The following is a 23,168-nucleotide window of genomic DNA, read 5'->3' on the forward strand; positions in this document are numbered from 1 at the left end:
TTCTAATCAACCTTTTCTTATTCATTCACTTGTGGGACATGGGCATTGCTAACTGGGTCAGCATTCATTGCCATCTCTAGTTGCCTTGAGAACATGCTAGTGAGTTGCCTTTGTGAACCACGGCAGTCCATGTGCTGTAGGTAGATCCATAATGCTTTTAGGGAGAGAATTTCAAGATTTTGACCCTGCAAAATTGAAGGAAAGGCAATATACTTCCAAGAGAGGATGGTGAGTGGATTGCAGGTTGTGGTGTTCCCATGTATCTGCTACTCTGTTCTTCTAGATGGAAGTGATTGTGGGTTTGGACAGATCTTTGATGAATTTATGCAGTGCACGTTGTAGATAGTACACACTGCTGTTGAGCAACGGTAGCTGAGGGATTAGATGTTTGTGATTGTGGTGCCAGTCAAGTGGGCTGTTTTATCCTAAATGGTGACAAATTTCATGAGTCTGGTTGGAGCTGCACCCATCCAGGCAAATGGGGAGTATTCCATCACACTCCTGACTTACACTTTGTAGATGGTGGACAGGCTTCCGGGAGACAGGAGGTGAGCTCCTTCTTGCAATGTCCCTAGCTTCTGATCTGCTCTTGTAGCCACTGTATTTATAAGAAAAGTTCAGTTGAGTTTCTGATCAATGGTAACCCTGGGATAGTGGGGGACTCAGTTACAGCAACACCATTTAATGTCAAGGAGTGGTGGTTGGACTGTCCCTTATTGGACATGGTCATTGCCTGGTATTTGTGTAGAGCGAATGTTAATTGCCACTTTTCGCCCAAATGTGGATATCATCCAGGTCTTGTTACGTTTGAACATGGAGACAGCTTCAGTATCTGAGGAATCGAGAATGATGCTGAATATTTTGCAATCGTTGGTGAAAATCCCCATTGACGTTCTGTTGGAGGCAAGGTCATTGATGAAGCAGTTGAAGAAGAATGGGCCTAGAACACTACCGTGAGGAACCCGTGCAAAGATGTTCTGGAGCTGAGATGGCTAACCTCCAACACCACAAGCATTTTCCTGTGTGCCAAGTATGATTCCAACCAGCAGATCGTTTCCCCAATTCCCACTGATTCAATTTTGCTAGTGCTCCTTGAGGCCACACTTGATTAATGTGGCCTTGACTTCAAGGACTGTCACTCTGACCTAATTTCTGGAACTCAGTGCTTTTGTCCATATTTGAATGAGGTCAGGGGCTGAGTGGCCCTGGCAGAACTCAAACTGGGCACTAGTGAGCAGATTGTTGCTAAGCAAGTGCTGCTTGATAGCACTGTTGATAACACCTTCCATTAGTTGTTAGGTTGATGCCAGTTTCATAGCTGTACTGGAACTAAGGGGTGAGAGAGCTTCTGGACCACAAAGACCAATGCCGGAATGTTAGCAGGGCCCATAGTCTTTGTAGTAATTAGTGTCAACAACTGTTTCTTAACGTCACATGGAGTGAATCAAATTGACCGAAGACTGGAATCTGTGATGAGGAGACCACTTGAGGAGGCCAAGACAGAGCATTCACTTGGCACTTCTGGCTGAAGATTGCTGTAATTGCTTCAGCCTTATTGTTTGCATTGATGTGCAAGGCTCTTCCATCATTGAGGATGGGGATATTTTTGGAGCCTGAGTTGTTTAACCAACAACCACTACTTACGACTGAATATGACAGGACTGCAGAGCTTGGAATTGACCCCTTAGGTTGTGGGATTGTTTAGCTCCATCTATCACTTGCTGCTTATGCTGATTCACACGCAAGTAGACCCGTTTGGTAGCTTTATCAAGGTAACACCTCATTTTTAAGTATGCCTCCTACAGTTCTGGGATTCCTTCTTGCACTCTCCATTAACCCAGGGTTGATCCCCTGGCTTGATGGTCACGGTAAACTGGGGGAATATGCTGGGCTATGAAGTTGCAGAATATGTTGGTATATGATTCTGCTGCTGTTCAGAGATGTTACTACAAAGGGGACCTGAACATGGTTCTCTTAGCTCAGAGGTAGGAACATTATCGCTACACCACAAGAGTCTTCAGTCTGGTTATATGCTTACTTAGATTATTACACCACATTCATAGTTGCCTAGCGAACAGACTGACAAATAGACTGACTGCTTGAAAACATATCATGTTCAGAGAATAAGACAGAGACCTTATGTACTAGGGCATCACATTTGTGCTATCATCTATCTTAAAGGTACACTGTCTTTCAGAGAATAATTCAATGATGCAAAATCCTTCTTTTTTTCTTTTGAACAGGAAATCTGCTCTTACATATATATATTGTATATATACACAAAGATATACATCAGTACATCTTTCTACGTCAAGACGCATTCTGATGAATGAACTACAGGACCAGATTTAATCCTAATAAAATTATCCCAACACAGTTCTGTAGTTTTACTCATTAGTGAGTTATCTGTCATTGTAGAATTTGTGTATCATGCAACAAATACATTGAAGTATTTGTGTATCATGCAACATGGATGACTGTTTGCTGTCAGGTGTAATATCTTCAGTATTCAAGTCATCGCCCTGTATGAAGGACAGCTTTTCTAAATACGTTGTCAGTTTTTCCATAGGATTTGTACCAATGTTGTATAACTTGGAATGGACTCAACATCATTGTATCTTTCTATGAGCCCACATATTTGTTCAAAGTTCTCAAACTCTGGTACTTTCTCTGTGGTCACATTGGTACAATAGTATGGTCTCTGATCAGGCTGTTACACCATTTCTCCCCTTCTTTCTATCAGTACATAATGTAGGTAGTTGAAAAGTAAGTGTCTGATGGAAGAACTGTGTATCTCTCCTCCAAAGGACAGATGCCTGCTGGTGAGTGTAAACCACTGCGTTAAGAAGCACCATTTAAATGTAAGATAGCTATCTCAAAATCTTGGCAAGTATCTTGGCTTTTGATAATCATGGGCTTCACTACATGTACAATGCATTCTATGAGACAATTAGGTTAAGAATAGTCAGGTAAGGAGGTTAGGGTTGAATAGCCCATTTCCTGTACATATCTTGAATGGGTGCACATTTGCACTGCATACCATAATCAGAAAACTTGTGAGGAAACATCAAGTATACTTAATACGGCAGTTAACGTTTTCAGTGTGTAATCTTTACTTTGTCTCACTGAAACGAATTTGGTGAAACAGTCACCAAGACGTGGTTGTATCTTGGACATAGAAAATATTAGTTCCAATCTTGTGCCACGGCTCAAAAAGAATTCAGTGTGGAATAAGTGGCTGTTTCAGTTGTTGAGGTTGACATGTTTCACAAATGGAGACAATCTTTGCTTTCAGTTGGATTTGAAAGTATGCTAAGAGCATCAAGAATAGTCTTCTGTGAGCCTAGTTTGTATTGTACCTGACAACTTGACCTTCAAATTGGGTGCTGTAGTCGTGGAGGTGCACGTGAGAGAGATTTTTAACCAATCATTTCCAGCCTGAGACTGGTCTGAACCGTAGAGTGCTTCCTGAACAGCTACATGTGAAGCCACTATATTCTGAAAACTAAGACCATAAGACATAGGAGTGGAAGTAAGGCCATTTGGCCCATCAAGTCCACTCTGCCATTAAATCATGGCTGATGGGCATTTCAACTCCACTTCCCTGCACTCTCCCCGTAGCCCTTGATTCCTTCTGAGATCAAGAATTTGTCGATCTCTGCCTTGAAGGCATCCAACGTCCTGGCCTCCACTGCACTCCGTGGCAATGAATTCCATAAGCCCACCACTCTCTGGCTGAAGAAATGTCGTCTCATTTCAGTTTTACATTTACCCCCTCTAATTTTAAGGCTGTGCCCACGGGTCCTAGTCACCCCGCCTAACGGAAGCAACTTCCGAGCGTCCACCCCCTCTAAGCCATACATTATCTTGTAAGTTTCTATTAGATCTCCCCTCAACCTTCTAAACTCTAACGAGTACAATCTCAGGATCCTTATCATATGTTCATCATACGTTAAACCTACCATTCCAGGGATCATCCGTGTAAATCTCCGCTGGACACGCTCCAGGGCTAGTATGTCCTTCCTGAGGTGTCGGGCCCAAAATTGGACACAGTATTCTAAACGGGGCCTAACTAGAGCTTTATAAAGCCTCAGAAGCACATTGCTGCTTTTAAATTCCAATCCTCTTGAGATAAACGACAACATTACATTCGCTTTCTTAGTCACGGATTCTACCTGCAAGTTAACCTTTAGAGAATCCTGGACCAACACTGCCAGATCCCTTTGTACTTCTGCTTTACAAATTTTCTCACCATTTAGAAAATAGTCCATGCCTGTATTCTTTTTTCCAAAGTGCAAAACCTCACATTTACTCACATTGAATTTCATCAGCCATTTCCTGGACCACTCTCCTAAACTGTCTAAATCTTTCTGCAACTTCCCCACCTCCTCAGTACTACCTGCCTGTCCACTTATCTTCGTATCATCGGCAAACTTCGCCAGAATGCCCCCGGTCCCTTCATCCAGATCATTAATATACAAGGTGAACAGCTGCGGCCCCAACACTGAGCCCTGCGGGACACCACTCGTCACTGGCTGCCATTCCGAAAAACAGCCTTTTATCCTAACTCTTTGCCTTCTGTCAGACAGCCAATCCTCAATCCAAGCCAGTAGCTCACCTCGAACACCATGGGCCCTCACCTTGCACAGCAGCCTCCCGTGAGGCACCGTATCAAAGGCCTTTTGGAAGTCTAGATAGATAACATCTACTGGGTTTCCCTGGTCTATCATACTTATTACCTCTTCAAAGAATTCTAACAGGTTTGTCAGGCACAACCTCCCCTTACTAAATCCATGCTGACTTGTTCTAATCTGACCCTGCACTTCCAGGAATTTAGAAATCTAAATTCTAAGGGGTTGACTTTCCTTTTCTATGCTGGAGTTGTTTACCTGAGCTGTTGTAAGCTTTAGAACCTTTTGCAATAGACTTATCTTCCTGTAATAGATACACTCTGGGGCATTTCTGGGATGCAAATGCTTCCACTGCACTAAGCTTTGGAGGATATTAACCTAGATTAGACTTGATGTTGCAGCCCGTACTGTTCACACGTTTGTTATCACTTGGGTCTCATGAAACATAGATCCACATACTCTGATAGACTAATCTGTACACAGATCCTTGAAAGTTGCCACCCAGGTTGACAGGGCTGTTAAGAAGGCATACAGTGTTTTAGCTTTTATTAATAGAGGGATCGAGTTCCGGAACCAAGAGGTTATGGTGAAGCTGTACAAAACTATGGTGCGGCCGCACTTGGAGTATTGTGTACAGTTCTGGTCACCACATTATAAGAAGGATGTGGAAGCTTTGGAAAGGGTGCAGAGGAGATTTACTAGGATGTTGCCTGGTATGGAGGGAAGGTCTTATGAGGAAAGACTGAGGGACTTGAGGCTGTTTTCATTAGAGAGAAGAAGGTTGAGAGGTGACTTAATTGAAACATATAAAATAATCAGAGGGTTAGATAGGGTGGATAGGGAGAGCCTTTTTCCTAGGATGGTGACAGCGAGCATGAGGGGGCATAGCTTTAAATTGAGGGGTGAAAGATATAGGACAAATGTCAGAGGTAGTTTCTTTACTCATAGTAGTAAGGGAATGGAACACTTTGCCTGCAACGGTAGTAGATTCGCCAACTTTAGGTACATTTAAGTCGTCATTGGATAAGCATATGGACGTACATGGAATGGTGTAGGTTAGATGGGCTTGAGATCGGTATGACAGGTCGGCACAACATCGAGGGCCGAAGGGCCTGTACTGTGCTGTAATGTTCTATGTTCTATGTTCTAATACTGTCTCTATACTAGAGCATCACATGTTATGTTGTCACCATAAGAAAGTATGCCGTAGCTTTCTGATCTGATCTGTCTCCAAAGTATCCATCTTTAAACTATGAGTTCTGGTTCTAAGCTCACTTGAGCCAAATTCATTTAGATATCAAGCCTATTCTTACATTCATAAATTCCATCCACTCTGTTGTTTCATCATCTGTCTTGTAACTGAAATGTTTTCCGGCTACGTTTCACTGACCTCTCAGTACATAGGTTTCATCTGTTCTCCAAAATGCCATTCGTATTCCCCCTTTGATTAATCCCTTTGATTGCTCATTAATGTTCACATGAATTGCAGACTAATACAGTTGACAAATCAGATTCGCCTTTTTCATGAAACTTAACACAAACTTGGATATTACAGCATTTTCTTTTACTTCTAACTTTGATTTTGAACACAATATGTGCAATATTCATCTTGTTAATTTAAGAAAATTTTTTCAACAAAACTATAAACGTTTCTTAATTTTACTTCTGCAGCACAGTGGCTCAGTGGCTAGCACTGCTGCCTCACTGCGCCAGGGACCTGGGTTCAATTCCACCCTTGGGCAACTGTCTGTGTGGAGCTTGCACATTCTCCCCGTGTCTGCGTAGCTTTCCTCCAATGCTCCGGTTTCCTCCCACAGTCCAAAGATGTGCAGATTAGGTAGATTGGCCATGCTAAGTTGCACATAGTGTTCAGGGATGTGTAGATTAGGTGAGTTATAGTTGGATGGGTCTGGGTGGGATGGTCTGTGGGTCATTGTGGACTTGTTGGACCGAACGGCCTGTTTCCACACCTGTAGGGATTCTATGATCTATTAGATCAATATCATTAGTGGTACAGATATGAAACTTGTCTGGACTATAATGGGACCAAACGCAAACATCAGGCTAGAAGAGGGAAAATTTGATATGTTTCAAGTGAAGAGTATGACAAGCCTGGATACTGTCACCAAAATTATTCAATCTTTACACAGAACAACTATTTAGAGAAGCAGACACATTAGAAGGGGGAGACATTGGAGGCAAGAGCTTAAAATTGTGACACAATGATGACACAGCTCTATTTGCCAATTTAGAAAGACTTTACACAATATTATTGATCAGGTCAAATCCAGAAGTTTAAAAATATGGATTGAGGATGAATATTAAAAAGACAAAAACAACGTCACTTAGAAGGAATTAATGAGAAGAAGCTACATTGAAGATTGAACTAAATGGTGTCATACTGGAACAAGTAGATAAGCTATTTTGGACAAATGATCACAGAAGATAACAGATGTGATACAGAAGTTAGAAAATAGAGATTGCCAGTGTAATTTTGTGAAGGTGAAGGAGACATTAACAGTAAGAAAATTCAATATCTAACAAGGAATAGACTCAAAGGATACTACATTCTATCAATGTTCTTTATGCCTGAAACCTGGGCAATGAATACAAATCTGTGGATGAAATTAGAGGCCTTTAAGATGTAGGTGTTGAGATTTTAAAAATTCTATACACAGACCATAAAGCAAGTGAAGAGCTATTTGAAATTGCAAGAGCAAAAGAACTTAAAACGTTGACATCCAGAAACAAATGTGTCAACATTTCAGTCATTTGACCAGAACTGAAAAGTTAGAAATCCATGCTAGAGGACAAAGTGGAAGGCAGCAGAAAGAAGATTCGACCCAAGCATAGGTGAATGATGGATGTCTCAGAGTGGTTACATATGAGGCATAACGGATGCATAAGTGCAGAACAAGACAGTCAAGTATGACACGTTGTAACAGAAAATCTTCTGGGAGGAGTAGCTAAAGCAGCAACTGCAGCGCTGGCTCAAGGTGGGAGGAGGTAATTAACTTGGGAGATCTCGTGTTGACAATAAACACCAGTTGAGTGAGAAAGGCTGTTGTCTAGTGGATTCCACAGTGGATTTATAATATAAATGTGTTGAAAATGTCCACAGGCTTATATCAGTTACTGTGACCTTTAACTGTGGTCTATGAAAAACAAAAGTGTGTATACAAACATAAAACTTTATAGGGAATACAGGATATAATATCCATCTGAAAATGGGACAAATTACTACAATGAAGCAACAGCAAACCACAGAACCATGAAAGTGACCTTGGATTGTACAAAATATAGTAAAACATATTACTGATGATCAATACAACGAAAAGAATATGATTCATTAATGCATGGAAATTGACTACATAGTCAATTCAAGGTCAGCTTCCTAGAGTGGTGCAGATTTGACTACTTACATGTTTCTCCACATCTTCCCCAAGGATCTTGCTGTGTTTCATAAAATCTGCAACAGGACCTGCCAACACAACATCGAAAGCTTCCACATATGGTGCCAGATCTTGAACTATGAAAGGAAAAACAAAAGTCATGTGAAACCTTAATTGCTTCCCTTGAATAAATAATAAATTGCTGAAAATATTCAAATTGAGTTCGGGGGCTTTGGTATAGAGGAACGACCAATGAGTTTCACTTGTAACTTTTACCTTCACTATCGACAAATTGATTCCCCATTTTCCTTACCCTTTCCTTAGTCCCAGCACACTTCTCATTCCCTTCTCTAAATCATGCCATCAATATTGGCTATACGATAATTAAAACATGTAGACGCAACATAGCAACAGCTGAAATGTCAATGATACTTAAAGAGCAAGATCATGTCATGCAGTCATAAATATTTGTCCACACGAAAACAGCACATTTTTCCTGAAAATAAGCTTCGCAGAAACAGATAAAATAGGATTAGGAGTAAGCCACTCAATCCTTTGAGCATGCTCTACCTTTAAATATGATCAAGGCTGATCACCCAACTCCCACACCCTATGACCTCTTTAACCTTAAGAACTATACCTGGCTCCTTCTTGCAAACAATCACTCAAACACATTCCATGGCAGACAACTTTACAGGCTCGCATTCTCTGGGTGAAGAAATTTCTCTTCATCGGAGTCCTAAATGGTCTATTCATATCCTTAAACTGTAACCCCTGGTTCTGAACTCCTTGATCATCAGGTACATCCTTCCTCCAACTATCCTGTCAATTACTGTTAGAAATTTATAGGTTGCTAGGAGGTTCCCCCCTAATTCCATTAAGCTCCAGTGAATATAGTTTTAATTGATCCAATATCTCTCCTTATATCAGTCCTGCAGTCCCAGCAGTCAGGTTCATTGAACTCATTGCATGCCCTCAGTAACTACAGCATCCCTCCTCAGGTAAGGGAATCACAACTGCACACACACAATACTCCAATATACCACGGCCCAAACAGTAAGGCATCCCTGTCCCCGTGTTCAAATCCTAAGTGAAGGCCAACATACCATTTGACTTCTTCACCACCTGTTGCACCATGCTTACATACATCGACTGATGTACAAGGGCACCCAGGTTTTATTGCAAATCCCCTTTCCTAACTATAACCATTCATTTAATCATCTGCTACTGAAGTGGATACCTTCACATTCACCTACATCATTCTTCATCTGATATGCAACACTCAACTTATCCAAGTCAATCAATCCAAAGCATCTCAGTATTCACCTCAGTTCTCCCTCCCACCCGATTTTGCATCATCTGCAAACTTGGAAGAATTATATTAAGTTTCCTCATCTAAATAATTAACATATATTGTAAATAACTGGTGTCATCACACTTAATTCTCTAGCACCCACTTAGTCACTACCCACCTCTTGGAAAAATACCTGTTTATTCCTATTCTTGGTTTCCTGTGTGTCAACCAGCTGTTCATCCAATCCCATGCAACCGAACTTTACATGCTATTCTCTTATGTGGGATTTTATCCAGAGCCTTTTGAAAGTCCAAGTAAACGGCATCTACTGCAACCCCCGCTTTCATCAACCCTACAGCTACTAATTACACCCTCAAAAAAATCCTCAAAAGTAGATTTTTCAAGAGTGATTTCCGTTTTGTAAATCCATGTTGACTCTCTCCAATTATTCAGAGATAATGGGAACTGCAGATGCTGGAGAATCCTAGATAACTACTATCTGACCCCACCACCGAAGACATTTTTCCATCCCCACCCTTGTCTGCCTTCCAGAGAGACCACTCTTTCGTGACTCCCTTGTTCGCTCCACACTCCCTTCCAACCCCACCACATCCGGCACCTTCCCCTGCAACCACAGGAAGTGCTACACTTGCCCCCACACCTCCTCCCTCACTCCCATCCCAGGCCCCAAGGTGACTTTCCATATTAAGCAGATGTTCACCTGCACATCTGCTAATGTGGTATACTGTATCCATTGTACCGGGTGCGGCTTCCTCTACATTGGGGAAACCAAGCGGAGGCTTGGGGACTGCTTTGCAGAACACCTCTGCTCGGTTCGCAATAAACAACTGCACCTCCCAGTCGTGAACCATTTTAACTCCCCCTCCCATTCTTTAGACGACATGTCCATCATGGGCCTCCTGCAGTGCCACAATGATGCCACCCGGAGGTTGCAGGAACAGCAACTCATATTCCGCTTGGGAACCCTGCAGCCCAATGGTATCAATGTGACTTCACAAGCTTCAAAATCTCCACTTCCCCCACCGCATCCCAAAACCAGCCCAGTTCGTCCCCTCCCCTCACTGCATCACAAAACCAGCACAGCTCATCCCCTCCCCCCACTGCATCCCAAAACCAGCACAGCCTGTCTCCGCCTCCCTAACCTGTTCTTCCTCTCACCTATCCCTTCCTCCCATCTCAAGCCGCACCTCCATTTCCTACCTACTAACCTCATCCCGCCTCCTTGACCTGTCCGTCTTCCCTGGACTGACCTATCCCCTCCCTACCTCCCCACCTATACTCTCCTCTCCACCTATCTTCTTTTCTCTCCATCTTCAGTCCGCCCCCCCCTCCCTATTTATTCCAGAACCCTCTCCCCATCCCCCTCTCTGATGAAGGGTCTAGGCCCGAAACATCAGCTTTTGTGCTCCTGAGATGCTGCTTGGCCTGCTGTGTTCATCCAGCTTCACACTTTGTTATCTCTCCAATTATTGTAGTTTTCCAACTGCTCTTCCAGTAAGTCTTTTGTGATGGATTCTAGAATTACACTCCTCCCCTTCCACCAAATATGCAAGGCTAAATGGTCTATAATTCTGTGTGTTCTCGCCACCTCCTTTCTTTAATAATGGGGTTACATTAGCTACCCTCCAATCCTTACTTGAAAGATGACCTCCAACACATCCACGATTTATAGGACCATTTCCTTAAGTGATCTGGGATGTAGTTACCAGAGCTTAGGTATTTATTGATCATTAATCTCATCAATTTCCTCAATGCTATTTCCCTTCTGGTACCAAATTCCTTCAATTCCTCCCTGTACTAGACCCTGAATTCCCTAACATTTTTTGGCACACGTGTCCTCTTTTCTGAAATAGAGCCAAACTATGTATTTAAAATCCATTTCTTTTTTCTTCATTATAACTTTCCCTGTTTCTGATGGTAAGGGACTTACATTTATCTTCACTAATTTTGCTCTTCACACACCTATAGCAATTTTTACCATCAATTGTACGTTTCCATTTCTCATGTAAGCGTTCTCTCAATTTTATCCCACTTTTAACCAATTCTTTGCTGAAATCTAAACTGCTTCCATCTGCTTTTTGGCCAATTTGTATGCCCACTCCTTGCATCTCATACTATCTGTAATTTCCCTTGTTAGCCTTGGTAAAACCATTTTTCTCATTCTAGTTCTGTCCCAAATGGGAATGAACAGTCGCAAAAACCGAAATTGCTGGAAAAACTCAGCAGGTCTGGCAGCAACTGTGGAGAGAAAGCAAAATCACAATTTTGGATCTAGTGAATCTTCTTCAGAACTGAGCTTTGGAATGGTTATTGACTCCAAATGTTAACTCTGCTTTCTTTCCACAGATGTTGCCAGACCTGCTTAGTTTTTCCAGTAATCTGTTTTGGTCTCCGATTTTCAGACTGTGCAGTTCTTTTGTCCATTCCTAAACCAAAAAAAAGGTATTGTTGCAGTTTGTCCATGTGCTCATTAAATGCCATTGCCTATCCATCATTATCTCTTTCAGTAACACTCCCCAATTTATCATAGTCGGCTTGTGCTTCATACCATTATAGTTCCTTTACATAGATTCTGAGATGATGATCTTGAATGTATGAAGATTCATTGTACCATGAGGATTCACAGTAACATGAAGATTCACAGTAATATGAAGATTCATAGTAGCTTCTTAATGAAGACTATTTAAGATACTTAATGAAGAAGCCAAAATATTATGGCCAGTCTTCCTCTACAAGTCGAGCATGGCTAGGTCACCAATTATTCCTTTATCTGGTTTCAGATTACCCAGTGTAGCATGGCCTGGTCTCTAGTTGGTTCCTCAATGTACTGATTCAGAAAATCATCCTTTACACACTCTAGGAATTCCTCTTCCATAGTACTGTTATTGATTTGATTTTATTTGCCCAATCAATATGTAGATTAAAGTTGCCCTTAATTACAGCTCTCTTTATTGCGTGCATCCGTCATTTCCAGTTTAATACCTTCCCTAATGTTACCAATACAGTTTAGAGGCCAACATAGAACTCCTGCCGTCATCTTCCGTTCCTTTTTGTTTCTAGCTCTACTCATACAGATTCCATCTAACCAGAGCTACTATCCTTTGTCATCATTATGTTAATTTCCTCTTTAAACAGCAATGCTACCTGACATTCTCCTTTTTATCCATCCTTCTTAAAAACTGAGTAACCCGGATACTGAGTTTTCATCCCTGATCACCCTGCAGCCATGTCTCCATATTCTCAACAATGCCAACTGGTTTATATCTATTTGAGCAACAAATTCATCCAATTTTATTGCAAATGCTCTGTTCATTAAGACACAATGCTTTAAGGTTTGTCTTTTTAACATTCTTAGTCCCAATAGCATTATTTTGTACTTTGGCCCTGAATGTTTCTTGCCATCGAATTCTATACCTATCACTTTTCCTATTTCTCATTCTGTCCTTTGTTTTTGCGCTTGTTTTCCTCTCTTCTGTCTCTCTGTATAGGTTCCTATCCTCCTGCTGTTTTAATTTAAACCCTTCCCAACTGCTCTAATAAATATTTCCTCAAGAACACGAGTTCCAGTCATAGAGTAATACATCATGGCAACAGACCCTTTGGTCCAACCAGTCTACGCTAAATATGTTCCCAAACTACACTAGTCCAACCTGCCTGTGCTTGGCCCATATCCCTCCAAAGCTTTGCTATTGCAGCCCTATCCTGAATTTAAAGCATAAACATTGTGAGGAGTATTTTGATGGGAAAATTATCAAGAAGTAGTTTATTTATGCAATGGAGAGAAAGCAAGAGAGTTTTAATGTTAAACACCCCCAGAAAAAAAATCAGAAATGTGCTCAAGACGTATTAAACTAATTAAGGAGATACTATTAAAAGAGAGAGAACATGAGAAAGATACTGATGTGTACTCACGCTATACATAAGTGAGAGAATGAGAGATTGCATGAGAGGCTGAAAGACAGCATACATATGCAAGCGCATGAGATAATTCACAAGAGAAAGAGAAAGTGCTGCAAGCCAGAAAGAGAAACAGCATGTGTGAGTGAAAGGGCGAGCATGAGTCCCAGTGGCTGGTAAATACGAGTAAGAGCGAGCACCATACAAGAGAAACAGTAGAAGTACACAATGAACGATAACAGGAAAGAGAACATGCTGAGCCAGAGCAAGAGAAAACACATGCCAAACCAGAGAAAATGCACACTGGACAAGAGCAAGACAGCCTATCAAAGGCAAGACGCAGCTTGCGAAATGTCAGTGAGAGAGCACTGCTTAACAACAGCAAGCAAAAGTACTCACTGAACAGCAGCAAAAGAAATGTCTGCACCAAACAACAGTAAGAGAGAGTGTGCAGTGAACAACACTAAGAGGCAGCTTGGGCTGAACAACCCGGAAGAGAGCAATGTTAAATGATAGGAGAGTGGGAGCCAAATGTGAGTGTGTATATGCCAAATGAGAGAAAGTGTGTCCAGAGAGGGTTAACATGCCATCATAAGTTATAGGTGCAGAATTAGGCCATTGGGCCCATCAAGTCTACTCCTCCATGCAATGATGGCTGGTACATTTTTCAACCCCATTCTTCTGCCTTCTCCCTGTAGCCCTTTGTCTTAACTATACTCAATAACTTAGCTTTCACAGACAGAAAAAAATCCATAGATTTATCACCATCTGCCTGAAGAAATTCCTCCTCAACTCAGATCTAAAGGTTTGTCCCTTCACTCTGGTCCTAGTCGCTCCTACTAGTGGAAATGTCTTCTCCATGTCCAATCTTTGCAGGCCTCTCAGTATTCTGCAAGTATCAGTCAGATCACCGCTCATCCTTCTAAACTCTATTGGCTGACCCTGTCTGAGTTACCCTCAGTGAAAGTGAGCAGAGGGCACAAAATACTGTTTAACTTAATCAATTCACTCTTTTATTCGAAAGAGTCTCAAAAGTATCAAACATCAAAATATCAAGTATCTAAGTATTAAAAATACTCAAATATCAAAACGTTCTCAAATACAAATTGTAAATAATTAAAAGAAATCACACTAGTCACCCTTCTGCTGACTTAATACTGCACTTAAATCAAAACATTACCCAGGAATCATCAGCTTAGGCAGGCTGCACAACTCCTTTCTTCTCTTCCATCTCACCTCCTGCCAAGGGATTGCTCATGCACAGTTTCTATCCAGAATTATGCTAGAGGGCTTATGCGATGCTAGGTGTTATTCCTCATCTCCTATTGGCTTCTGTCCAATCAGAAAAGTCCATGCTGTGTTGTGAAGCACCAATCATATACCAGAGCTGCTTCCCTTGTCCTTGGCTGGTCTGAGTAGCCGCCATTGCATACCTGACTGTTAGCACATCGTCTCGTTCAGTCTGAGCAATTTGCAGTCTCTCCATTTGAGCTTTAATCCTTTCCAGTCCTGGCCAACACTCCATTGAGTACTTAAGTCACTGAGTCATACGGCATGGAAACAGACCCTCCAGCCCAACTGGCCCATGCTGACCATGTTCCCAAATCAAACTAGACCCACTTGCCTGTGTTTGACCCATATCTCTCTAAATCTTTCCTATTTATGTAATTATCCTAATGTCTTCTAAATGATGTAACTGCACCTGCTTCTACCATTTCCTCTAGCAGTTCACTGCATACATAAACCACTCTGTATGAAAAAGTAGCCCCTCATCATTTTTAAACGTTCTCCTCTCACCCCCACCCTATGGGAAAGACCCTTGCTATTCATCTTATCAACGCCCCTCATGATTTTATAAATCTCTAATAAGGTCACCCCTCAACTTCCTACACTCCAGTGGAAGGAGTCTGAGCCTATCTTTATAACTCAAACATTCCATTCCCGGCAAAATTCTGGTAAATCTTTTCTAAACCCTCTCCAGCTTAATAATATCCTTCCTACAACAGGGAGATCAGAACTAGACACAGTTCACCTAAAGAGCCATCACCAATGTCCTATACAACCTCAGCATGAGATCCCAACTCCTATACTCAAAGATCTGAAAAATGAAGGCAAGTGTGCTAAACACCTTCTTAAGCACTCTGTCCACATGTGATGCAAATTTTTTTTAAAAATGAACCTGTTAGTCTCTGTGCTACAACACTACCCAGGGCCCAACCATGAATTGTTTTAGTCATGGCCTTGTTTGTTTAAGCAAAATGCAATACCTCACATTTATCCAAATTAAACTCCATCTGTCACTCCTCAGCTCATTGACCCATCTCTTTGTAATCATAGATAACCTTCTTCACAGTCCACTATACCACCAGTTTATGGTGTCAATCACAGAGTTACTGTGTCTCCTAAATTCTCATCCAATTCGTTCATATAAATGACAAACAAATGTGGACCCAGTACTGATCCCTGTGGAATATCAGTGGTCACAGGCGTTTGTCTGAAAAACAACCATCCACCACCATCCTCATCTCCTACCGTCAAGCTAATTTTGTATCCAACTGGCAAGCTCTCCGTGAATCCAATGTGATCTAACTTTACTAATTAGTCTACCATGTGGTATCTTGTCAAAAGATTTACTGAAGTCCATGTAAACAACATCTACTACTTTGCCCTTAACGGAGTTTTTTGAGGAGGTAACCAAAAAGATCAATCAAGTTTGAGAGACATGATTTCCCTCACACAAAACATGCTTACTATCCTTACTCAGTCCTTGCCTCTCCAAACACATGTAAATCCTATCTTTCAGAATCACCTCCAACAACGTACCCACCACTGATGTCAGACTCACAGGGCTATAGTTTACAGGCTTCGCCTTACAGCTTTTCTTAAATAAAGGCACAACATTAGCCACTCTCCAGTCCTCTGGCACCTCATCCGTGGTTATAGATGGAAGAAATATCCCTGCTAGGTGCCCTGCAATTTCTTCCCAACTTCAAACAACATCCTGGAATTTGGAGCCAAAGTTCTCAGCCATTTCTTATATGACAATCTTTTCATCCCCAGGACTCGCTCCAAAGCCAGCATATTCTTCCTTAGATATGGGGCCCAAAATTGCCCACAATATTCCAAATGGGGTCTGACCAGAGCCTTATACAGCCTCAGCAGCATATCTCTGCTCTTGTATTCCAGCCCTCTTGAAACGAATGCTAAGATTGTACTTGCCTTCCTAACCGCCAACTGAACCTGCATGTTAAGATGAAGATAATGCTGAACTAGGACTCCCAAATGCCTTGTGCTTCAGATTTCTGAAGCCTTTCGCCCACTTTGGAAAATAGTTTACATTTCTATTTTTCTACCAAAGTGCATAACTTCACATTTTCCCACATTGTATTCCATCTGCCACCTTTTTGCCTGTCCAAGTCCATCTGCAGCTTCCCCATTTGCTCAACACTACCGGTCCATCCACTTATTTTTGTATCATCTACAAACCTCCTCTTCCTTCATCCAAATCATTAATTTAAAACATGAATAGCGTGGTCCCAACATTGACACCTGTGGAATTCCATTCATCACCAGCTGCTGTCCCAAAAAAGACCCCTTTATCCTCACTCTGCAAGTCAACCAATCCTCTATCCATGCCTGTACGTTGCCCCTAACACCATGGGCTCTTACCTTATTTGGCAGCCTTCTCATCAAAGCCTTCCACAAAGCCAAATAGATCACATCCACTGACTCACCTTTGCCTAACTTGCCATTTGCGTCCTCAAAGAATTCTAATAAATTTGTCTGGCAAAATCTCCCCCTGACAAAGCCTTGCTAATTCAGCCTTACTTTATCATGCATTTTTAAGCGCTCTGCAATCTCATCCTTAAAAATGGACTCTAAAATCTTACCAATGACTGAGGTCAGGCTGACAGGCCTATATTTTCCTGTCTTCTGCCTTCTTCCCTCCTTAAACAGGAATGCTCCAGTCCTCTGGAACCCTCCCTGTCTCCAGTGATTCTTAAAAAGATCACCACTAATGAATCTACAATCTCAGTTATCTCCTTCAGAAGTCTGGAGTGTAGGCTATCCAGTCTGGGTGACTTATCCATCTTCAGATGATTCAGCTTTCCCAGCACCCTCTCCTTAGTGGTGTCCATTACACTCACCTCTGCCTCATGACTCTCTTGAAGTTCTGGTATGCTGCTGGTGTCTCCATGGGACACAGTGAGAGCGGACATGTGAGACAGGGCAAGAGAATTCTTGCACGTAACAGCATGAACAAGAGCATATGCAAATGAAAGTTAGAGACAGTGCATAAGCAACAGCATGCTAAGTGCACAAGACAGAGTATGCAAGCAAGAGAGAAAACGAGCCACTAAAAGAAAAATAACTTGTATTTATATTTCATATCCACAGGACATTCCAAAAGTATAGTCACCACACTTAAGTAAAAGCAGCAAAAGTTCAGAGTTTTGTTTATTATTTCAACTACCTGTACTCTATTTCCTTTCCTTCACCAGTCATCTTTGATTTTTTTTTATTAACCAAATCTGCTAGTAATACATTGACCCATTATTCTGTTCCAGGGTCATGGCTCATCATTATTCATCCAAAAAGCATGATTGTTACAATCTGAGCTAAAATGTCCCATGATTTCATTTTATTTAATAAATAATGCATCTTTTTCTCCAGTAGTTCAATTGATAATTAAGTAAAGTATATAGGGTGGCACAGTGGCTCAGTGGTTAGCACTGCTGCCTCACAGCACCAGCAACCCAGGTTTGATTCTGCCCTCGGGCGATTGTCTGTGTGGAGTTTGCATAATCTTCCAGTGTTTGAGTGGGTTTTCTCCAGGTGCTCTGGTTTCCTCCCACAGTCCAAAGATGTGCAGGCTAGGTGGATTGGCCACACTAAATTGCACAGTGTTCAGGGATGTTTAGATTAGGTGGGTAACAGGAGGATGGGTCTGGCTGAGATGCAGTGAGGGTCAGTGTGGACTTGTTGGGCCAAAGGGCCTGTTTCCAATCTGTAGGTATTCTATGATCTACAGCAAAAATGTTGTCTTACTGCTTATATTCTTACAAAATTCTATTCAAAACTGTATTCCCTCTTTTTTGAATACCTGTACTTCCAGCTAAAAACACTAATTTCTTTCCCGGCTCATATCACAATAAACTAATCTTCTCAGATGACAACATACAGGAAACTGTTTTTTAAAAACAATGTCCAACTGAAACGGTACGTATTTGCAAAAATGAGTTTCATTTCAGTAGGGGTTTCATTGGATGTTCAATCTTATTACCAAGTGGTTAGGGTGTAGTGGTAATGCCACTGGGCTAGTGGTCCAGAACCCAAACCTAATATTCTGGGCACCAAGGTTTGGAACTCACCCTTGTAAGTCGTGAAAAGTAAATTCAAGGTAGACCATTTTCTCACACTGATTTTTATTGAAAATGTTGCCATGTTTGAAACGAGAACACATTTCAAGGAAACTAAAATATGAGTCCTGAATTCTGAAGCACACATGACTATAATTAGCATGGTCAGTGGATATCTAATACAATATGCAATAAGAACGTAGGCTATCCTAAGCACAGAAGAGTAATCAAAAGCTTTCCACTTGCTGGCTGCCCCAAAACACAGGTCATCAGAATGCATAAGTTTATTTTTAGAGAAGCCTTTCTCAATCTGACACAACTCTTAACAAAAGCTAATCTGCATCAATCCTTCCCATGGGTTTCCCCTGGTGTATTAATTCTGATGCAGTCATGTCTTGGATGCTTTGAAAGAAAAAGGTAGATGGACTGCTAAATCCTTGATGGTTTAAGTATATTATATAGTGCACTCTGCACAACTTCTTGTACCCCAAAAGAATGTAAGTTGCACAAGGGAAAATATTGGGTCTTGAAGTGAACAGATACTTGGAGAGTTAGAACAATGCTTCAGATATTTTAACTAATCATATGACTCACAGCAGATCAGACCTAATAAAATACGACAAAACAATGGTCAGGTTTCCATCATTATGAGAACACTAAGGGCATAGAATATGTATAAAGTAGCTTCATCAGGACAATATCAGCAATCAGAATTATGGCTATGGGGAAACACATCCAACACTGTATTAGAGATAATGGGAACTGCAGATGCTGGAGAATTCCAAGATAATAAAATGTGAGGCTGGATGAACACAGCAGGCCAAGCAGCATCTCAGGAGCACAAAAGCTGATGTTTCGGGCCTAGACCCTTCATCAGAGAGGGGGATGGGGAGAGGGAACTGGAATAAATAGGAAGAGAGGGGGAGGCGGACCGAAGATGGAGAGAAAAGAAGATAGGTGGAGAGAGTATAGGTGGGGAGGTAGGGAGCGGATAGGTCAGTCCAGGGAAGATGGACAGGTCAAGGAGGTGGGATGAGGTTAGTAGGTAGACGGGGGTGCGGCTTGGGGTGGGAGGAAGGGATGGGTGAGAGGAAGAACCGGTTAGGGAGGCAGAGACAGGTTGGACTGGTTTTGGGATGCAGTGGGTGGGGGGGAAGAGCTGGGCTGGTTGTGTGGTGCAGTGGGGGGAGGGGACGAACTGGGCTGGTTTAGGGATGCCCAAAATCTCCCCTTCCCCTACTGCATCCCTAAACCAGCCCAGTTCGTCCCCTCCCCCCACTGCACCACACAACCAGCACAGCTCTTCCCCCCCACCCACTGCATCCCAAAACCAGTCCAACCTGTCTCTGCCTCCCTAACCGGTTCTTCCTCTCACCCATCCCTTCCTCCCACCCCAAGCCGCACCCCCGTCTACCTACTAACCTCATCCCACCTCCTTGACCTGTCCATCTTCCCTGGACTGACCTATCCGCTCCCTACCTCCCCACCTATACTCTCTCCACCTATCTTCTTTTCTCTCCATCTTCGGTCCGCCTCCCCCTCTCTTCCTATTTATTCCAGTTCCCTCTCCCCATCCCCCTCTCTGATGAAGGGTCTAGGCCCGAAACATCAGCTTTTGTGCTCCTGAGATGCTGCTTGGCCTGCTGTGTTCATCCAGCCTCACATTTTATTATCTTGCAACAATGTATTAGGACAACTTCAACAGAAGTAGAAAAGACCAATAGGAGACTTCACAGCAATGTTTAAAATTATATAAGGTTTTAAAAAAGATGAACTTGAAAGTGCTAAACACCTCCCATTGGTCAATCAGCAAGGTGTAATCAACTTAAAATGGACACCAATAGTAAAGGCCAGTTAAGTTATCATAGAATCCTTACAGTGTTGAAGCAGTCCCTTTGGCCCAACCAGACCACACCAAATCACAAAGCATCCCACCCAGACCCACCCTGCTATAACCCACCTAATCTACACATCCCTGAACACTATGGACAATTTAGCCTGGCCAATCCATCTAGCATGCACATCTTTGGAGTGTGGGAGGAAACCTGAGCACCCAGAAGAAAGCCATTCAGACATGGGGAGAACGTACAAACCCCACACAGACAGCCACCCGAGGGTAGAATTGAACGTGGGTCCCTGGCGCTGTGAGGCAGAAGTGCTAACCACTAAGCCACCGTGTCGCCCTCAGAAAGTTAGTTTTATCTCAAGTTGTTAAAGTGTGAAGCCTTTGTCACAGGGGAGGTAATTGAATTAACTGCTGAATACCAATGGCATCGCACTTAACAAATTAGCCTCTGCAGGCAGGGGTCTGAAATTTACTCCCATGTCACAAGAGTCAGGACAAAATCTGATCCCCAAAACCAACTGAGAAAATGCCCTAGAACTTCAGCATTTTCATTCTTGGAATGGGTCGTTTCAAAAGGAGTCCCAGGAGGCAGCCCCCAGTAACAGTGTAGCGGCTGCTGGTTACAGAAACAAGCTGAGGGAAAGGCTTGCCTATACTGACACATTACTAAGTTATGAAAAAGAAAGCAAATTGCAATCCCCCAGCCCTTACCTCCCCTTCCCCAGAAACTCCTCACAGATCAAATGTGTGCCAACACATGACACCTCATGCCTCTCTCGAACCCCTCACTCATCCCTCAATAGCACTCATACACTCAATACCAACCCATGACCATCCATCTATCTGTGGTTCCCAGATGGTTACTGAATTCAAATTTCACCATCTGCTATCATGGGATTCAAACCATGTTCCCATAATGTTTAAATAAAAGAAAGAACTGCAATGCTGTAGAACTGAAACAAACAAAAGCAGAAATTGCTGGAGAAACTCAGCAGTTCTGGCAGCACCTGTGGACAGAAACAGAGGTAATCTTTCGAGTCCAGGGACCCAAAAATGGACTCAAAATATTAACTCTTTGTTCTCTGCACACATGCTGCCAGAATCGATGATTTCTCCAGCAATTTCTGGTTTTCTTTCCCAAACAATTTGTCCAGGTTTCCAGATTAGTAGTGAGGCACTGTGGGCCATAAACAGCAGCAGAATTGTACTCCAACACAACATGAAACCTCATGACCTGGCATATCCCTCATTTACCCATTACCATCAAGCCAGGGAATCAACCCTGGCTCAACGCAGACTGAGGAGGGCATGCCAGGAACAGCACCAGGCATTCCTTAAGATAAGGTGTCGACCCGATGAAGCCACCAAAAAGGACTACTTGCATGCCAAACAGCATTAGCAGCAAATGATAGACAGAGATAAGTGATCCCACGACCAATGATCAGACCTAAGCTCTACAGTCCTGCCACATCCAGTCGTCATAGGTGGTGGATAATTAAACAATTCACTGGAGGAGGAGGCACCACAAACATCCCCATCCTCAATGCTGAATGAGCCCAGCACATCAGTGCAAAAAACAAGGCTGAAGCATTCACAGTAAACCTCAGCCAGAAGTGCCAAGTGAATGATTCATCTCAGCTTCCTTCAGTGGTCCCCAGCATTACAGATACCAGACTTCAGCTAATTTAACTCACTCCACATGATATCAAGGAACGGTTGGATACTGCAAAAGTTATGGCCCTGACAACATTCTGGCAATAGTTCTGAAGACTTGTGCTCCAGAACTTGCCACGCCCTTAGCCAAGTTATTTCAATACAGTTACATCACTGGTATCTACCTGACAGTTTGGAAAAATTGCCCAAGTAAGTCCTGTACATAAAAAGCAGGACAAATCCAAACTGGCCAATTACCGCCCCATCAGTCTATTCTTGATCATCAGTAAAGTGATGGAAGCTGTCATCAACAGTATTATCAAGCAGCACCTACTCAGAAATAACTTGCTTAGTGATGCCCATTTTGGGTCCCACCAGAGCCACTCAGCTCTGGACCTCAGTACAGCCTTGTTCCAAACATGGACAAAAGCGCTGAATTCCAGAGGTGAGGCGAGAGTGATAGCCCTTTACATCAAGGCTGCATTCAACTAAGTGTGGGATCAAGAAGTCGTAGCAAAACTGGAATCAATGGGTATCAGGGGGCAAATTCGCCAGTGCTTGCAGTCATATATGACATGGAGGAAGATGGTTGTGGTTGTTGGACGTCAGTCATCTCAGCTCTAGGACATCTTTGGAGGACTTCCTTGTTCCAAAAATCGTCAGCTGCGTCATCGATGACCTTCGCTCCATCATAAGGTCAGAAGTGGGGATATTCACTGATGATTGTACAATGTTCAGCACCATTCGTGACTCCTTAGACACTGAAGCAGTCCATGTTCAAATGCAACAAAATCTGGATAATATTCAGTCTTGGGCTGACAAATAGCAAGTAACAGTTGTGCCACAAATGCCGGGCTATGATCATCACCAATAAGAAACAATCTAACCAATGTCCCTTGGCATTCAACAGTGTTACTATCACTGAATCCCCCACAATCAACATCTTGGGGGTTATCATTGAACAGAAACTGAACTGAACTTACCATAAACACAGCTACAGCTGGTCAGAAGCTAGGAATACTGCAGCAAGTGATTCTCTTCCTGACTCCTCAAAGGCTGTCCACCATTTACAAG

General features: G+C 42.4%; 1 protein-coding gene across 4 annotated transcripts in view; it reads right to left on the reverse strand.

The window, feature by feature from the left end:
- cap2 (cyclase associated actin cytoskeleton regulatory protein 2) overlaps positions 1-23,168 on the reverse strand; it is a 229,463-nt gene that overhangs the window by 163,874 nt on the left and 42,421 nt on the right. For all 4 annotated transcript variants that reach the window (XM_059653223.1, XM_059653221.1, XM_048556073.2 and 1 more), the window contains one exon: positions 8,054-8,160. In XM_059653223.1, coding sequence (XP_059509206.1) covers positions 8,054-8,160 — 107 coding nt within the window. The remainder of the gene's footprint in view (positions 1-8,053; positions 8,161-23,168) is intronic.

This window comes from Stegostoma tigrinum, chromosome 2 (genome assembly GCF_030684315.1).
Source record: "Stegostoma tigrinum isolate sSteTig4 chromosome 2, sSteTig4.hap1, whole genome shotgun sequence".
Lineage (NCBI taxonomy): Eukaryota > Metazoa > Chordata > Chondrichthyes > Orectolobiformes > Stegostomatidae > Stegostoma > Stegostoma tigrinum.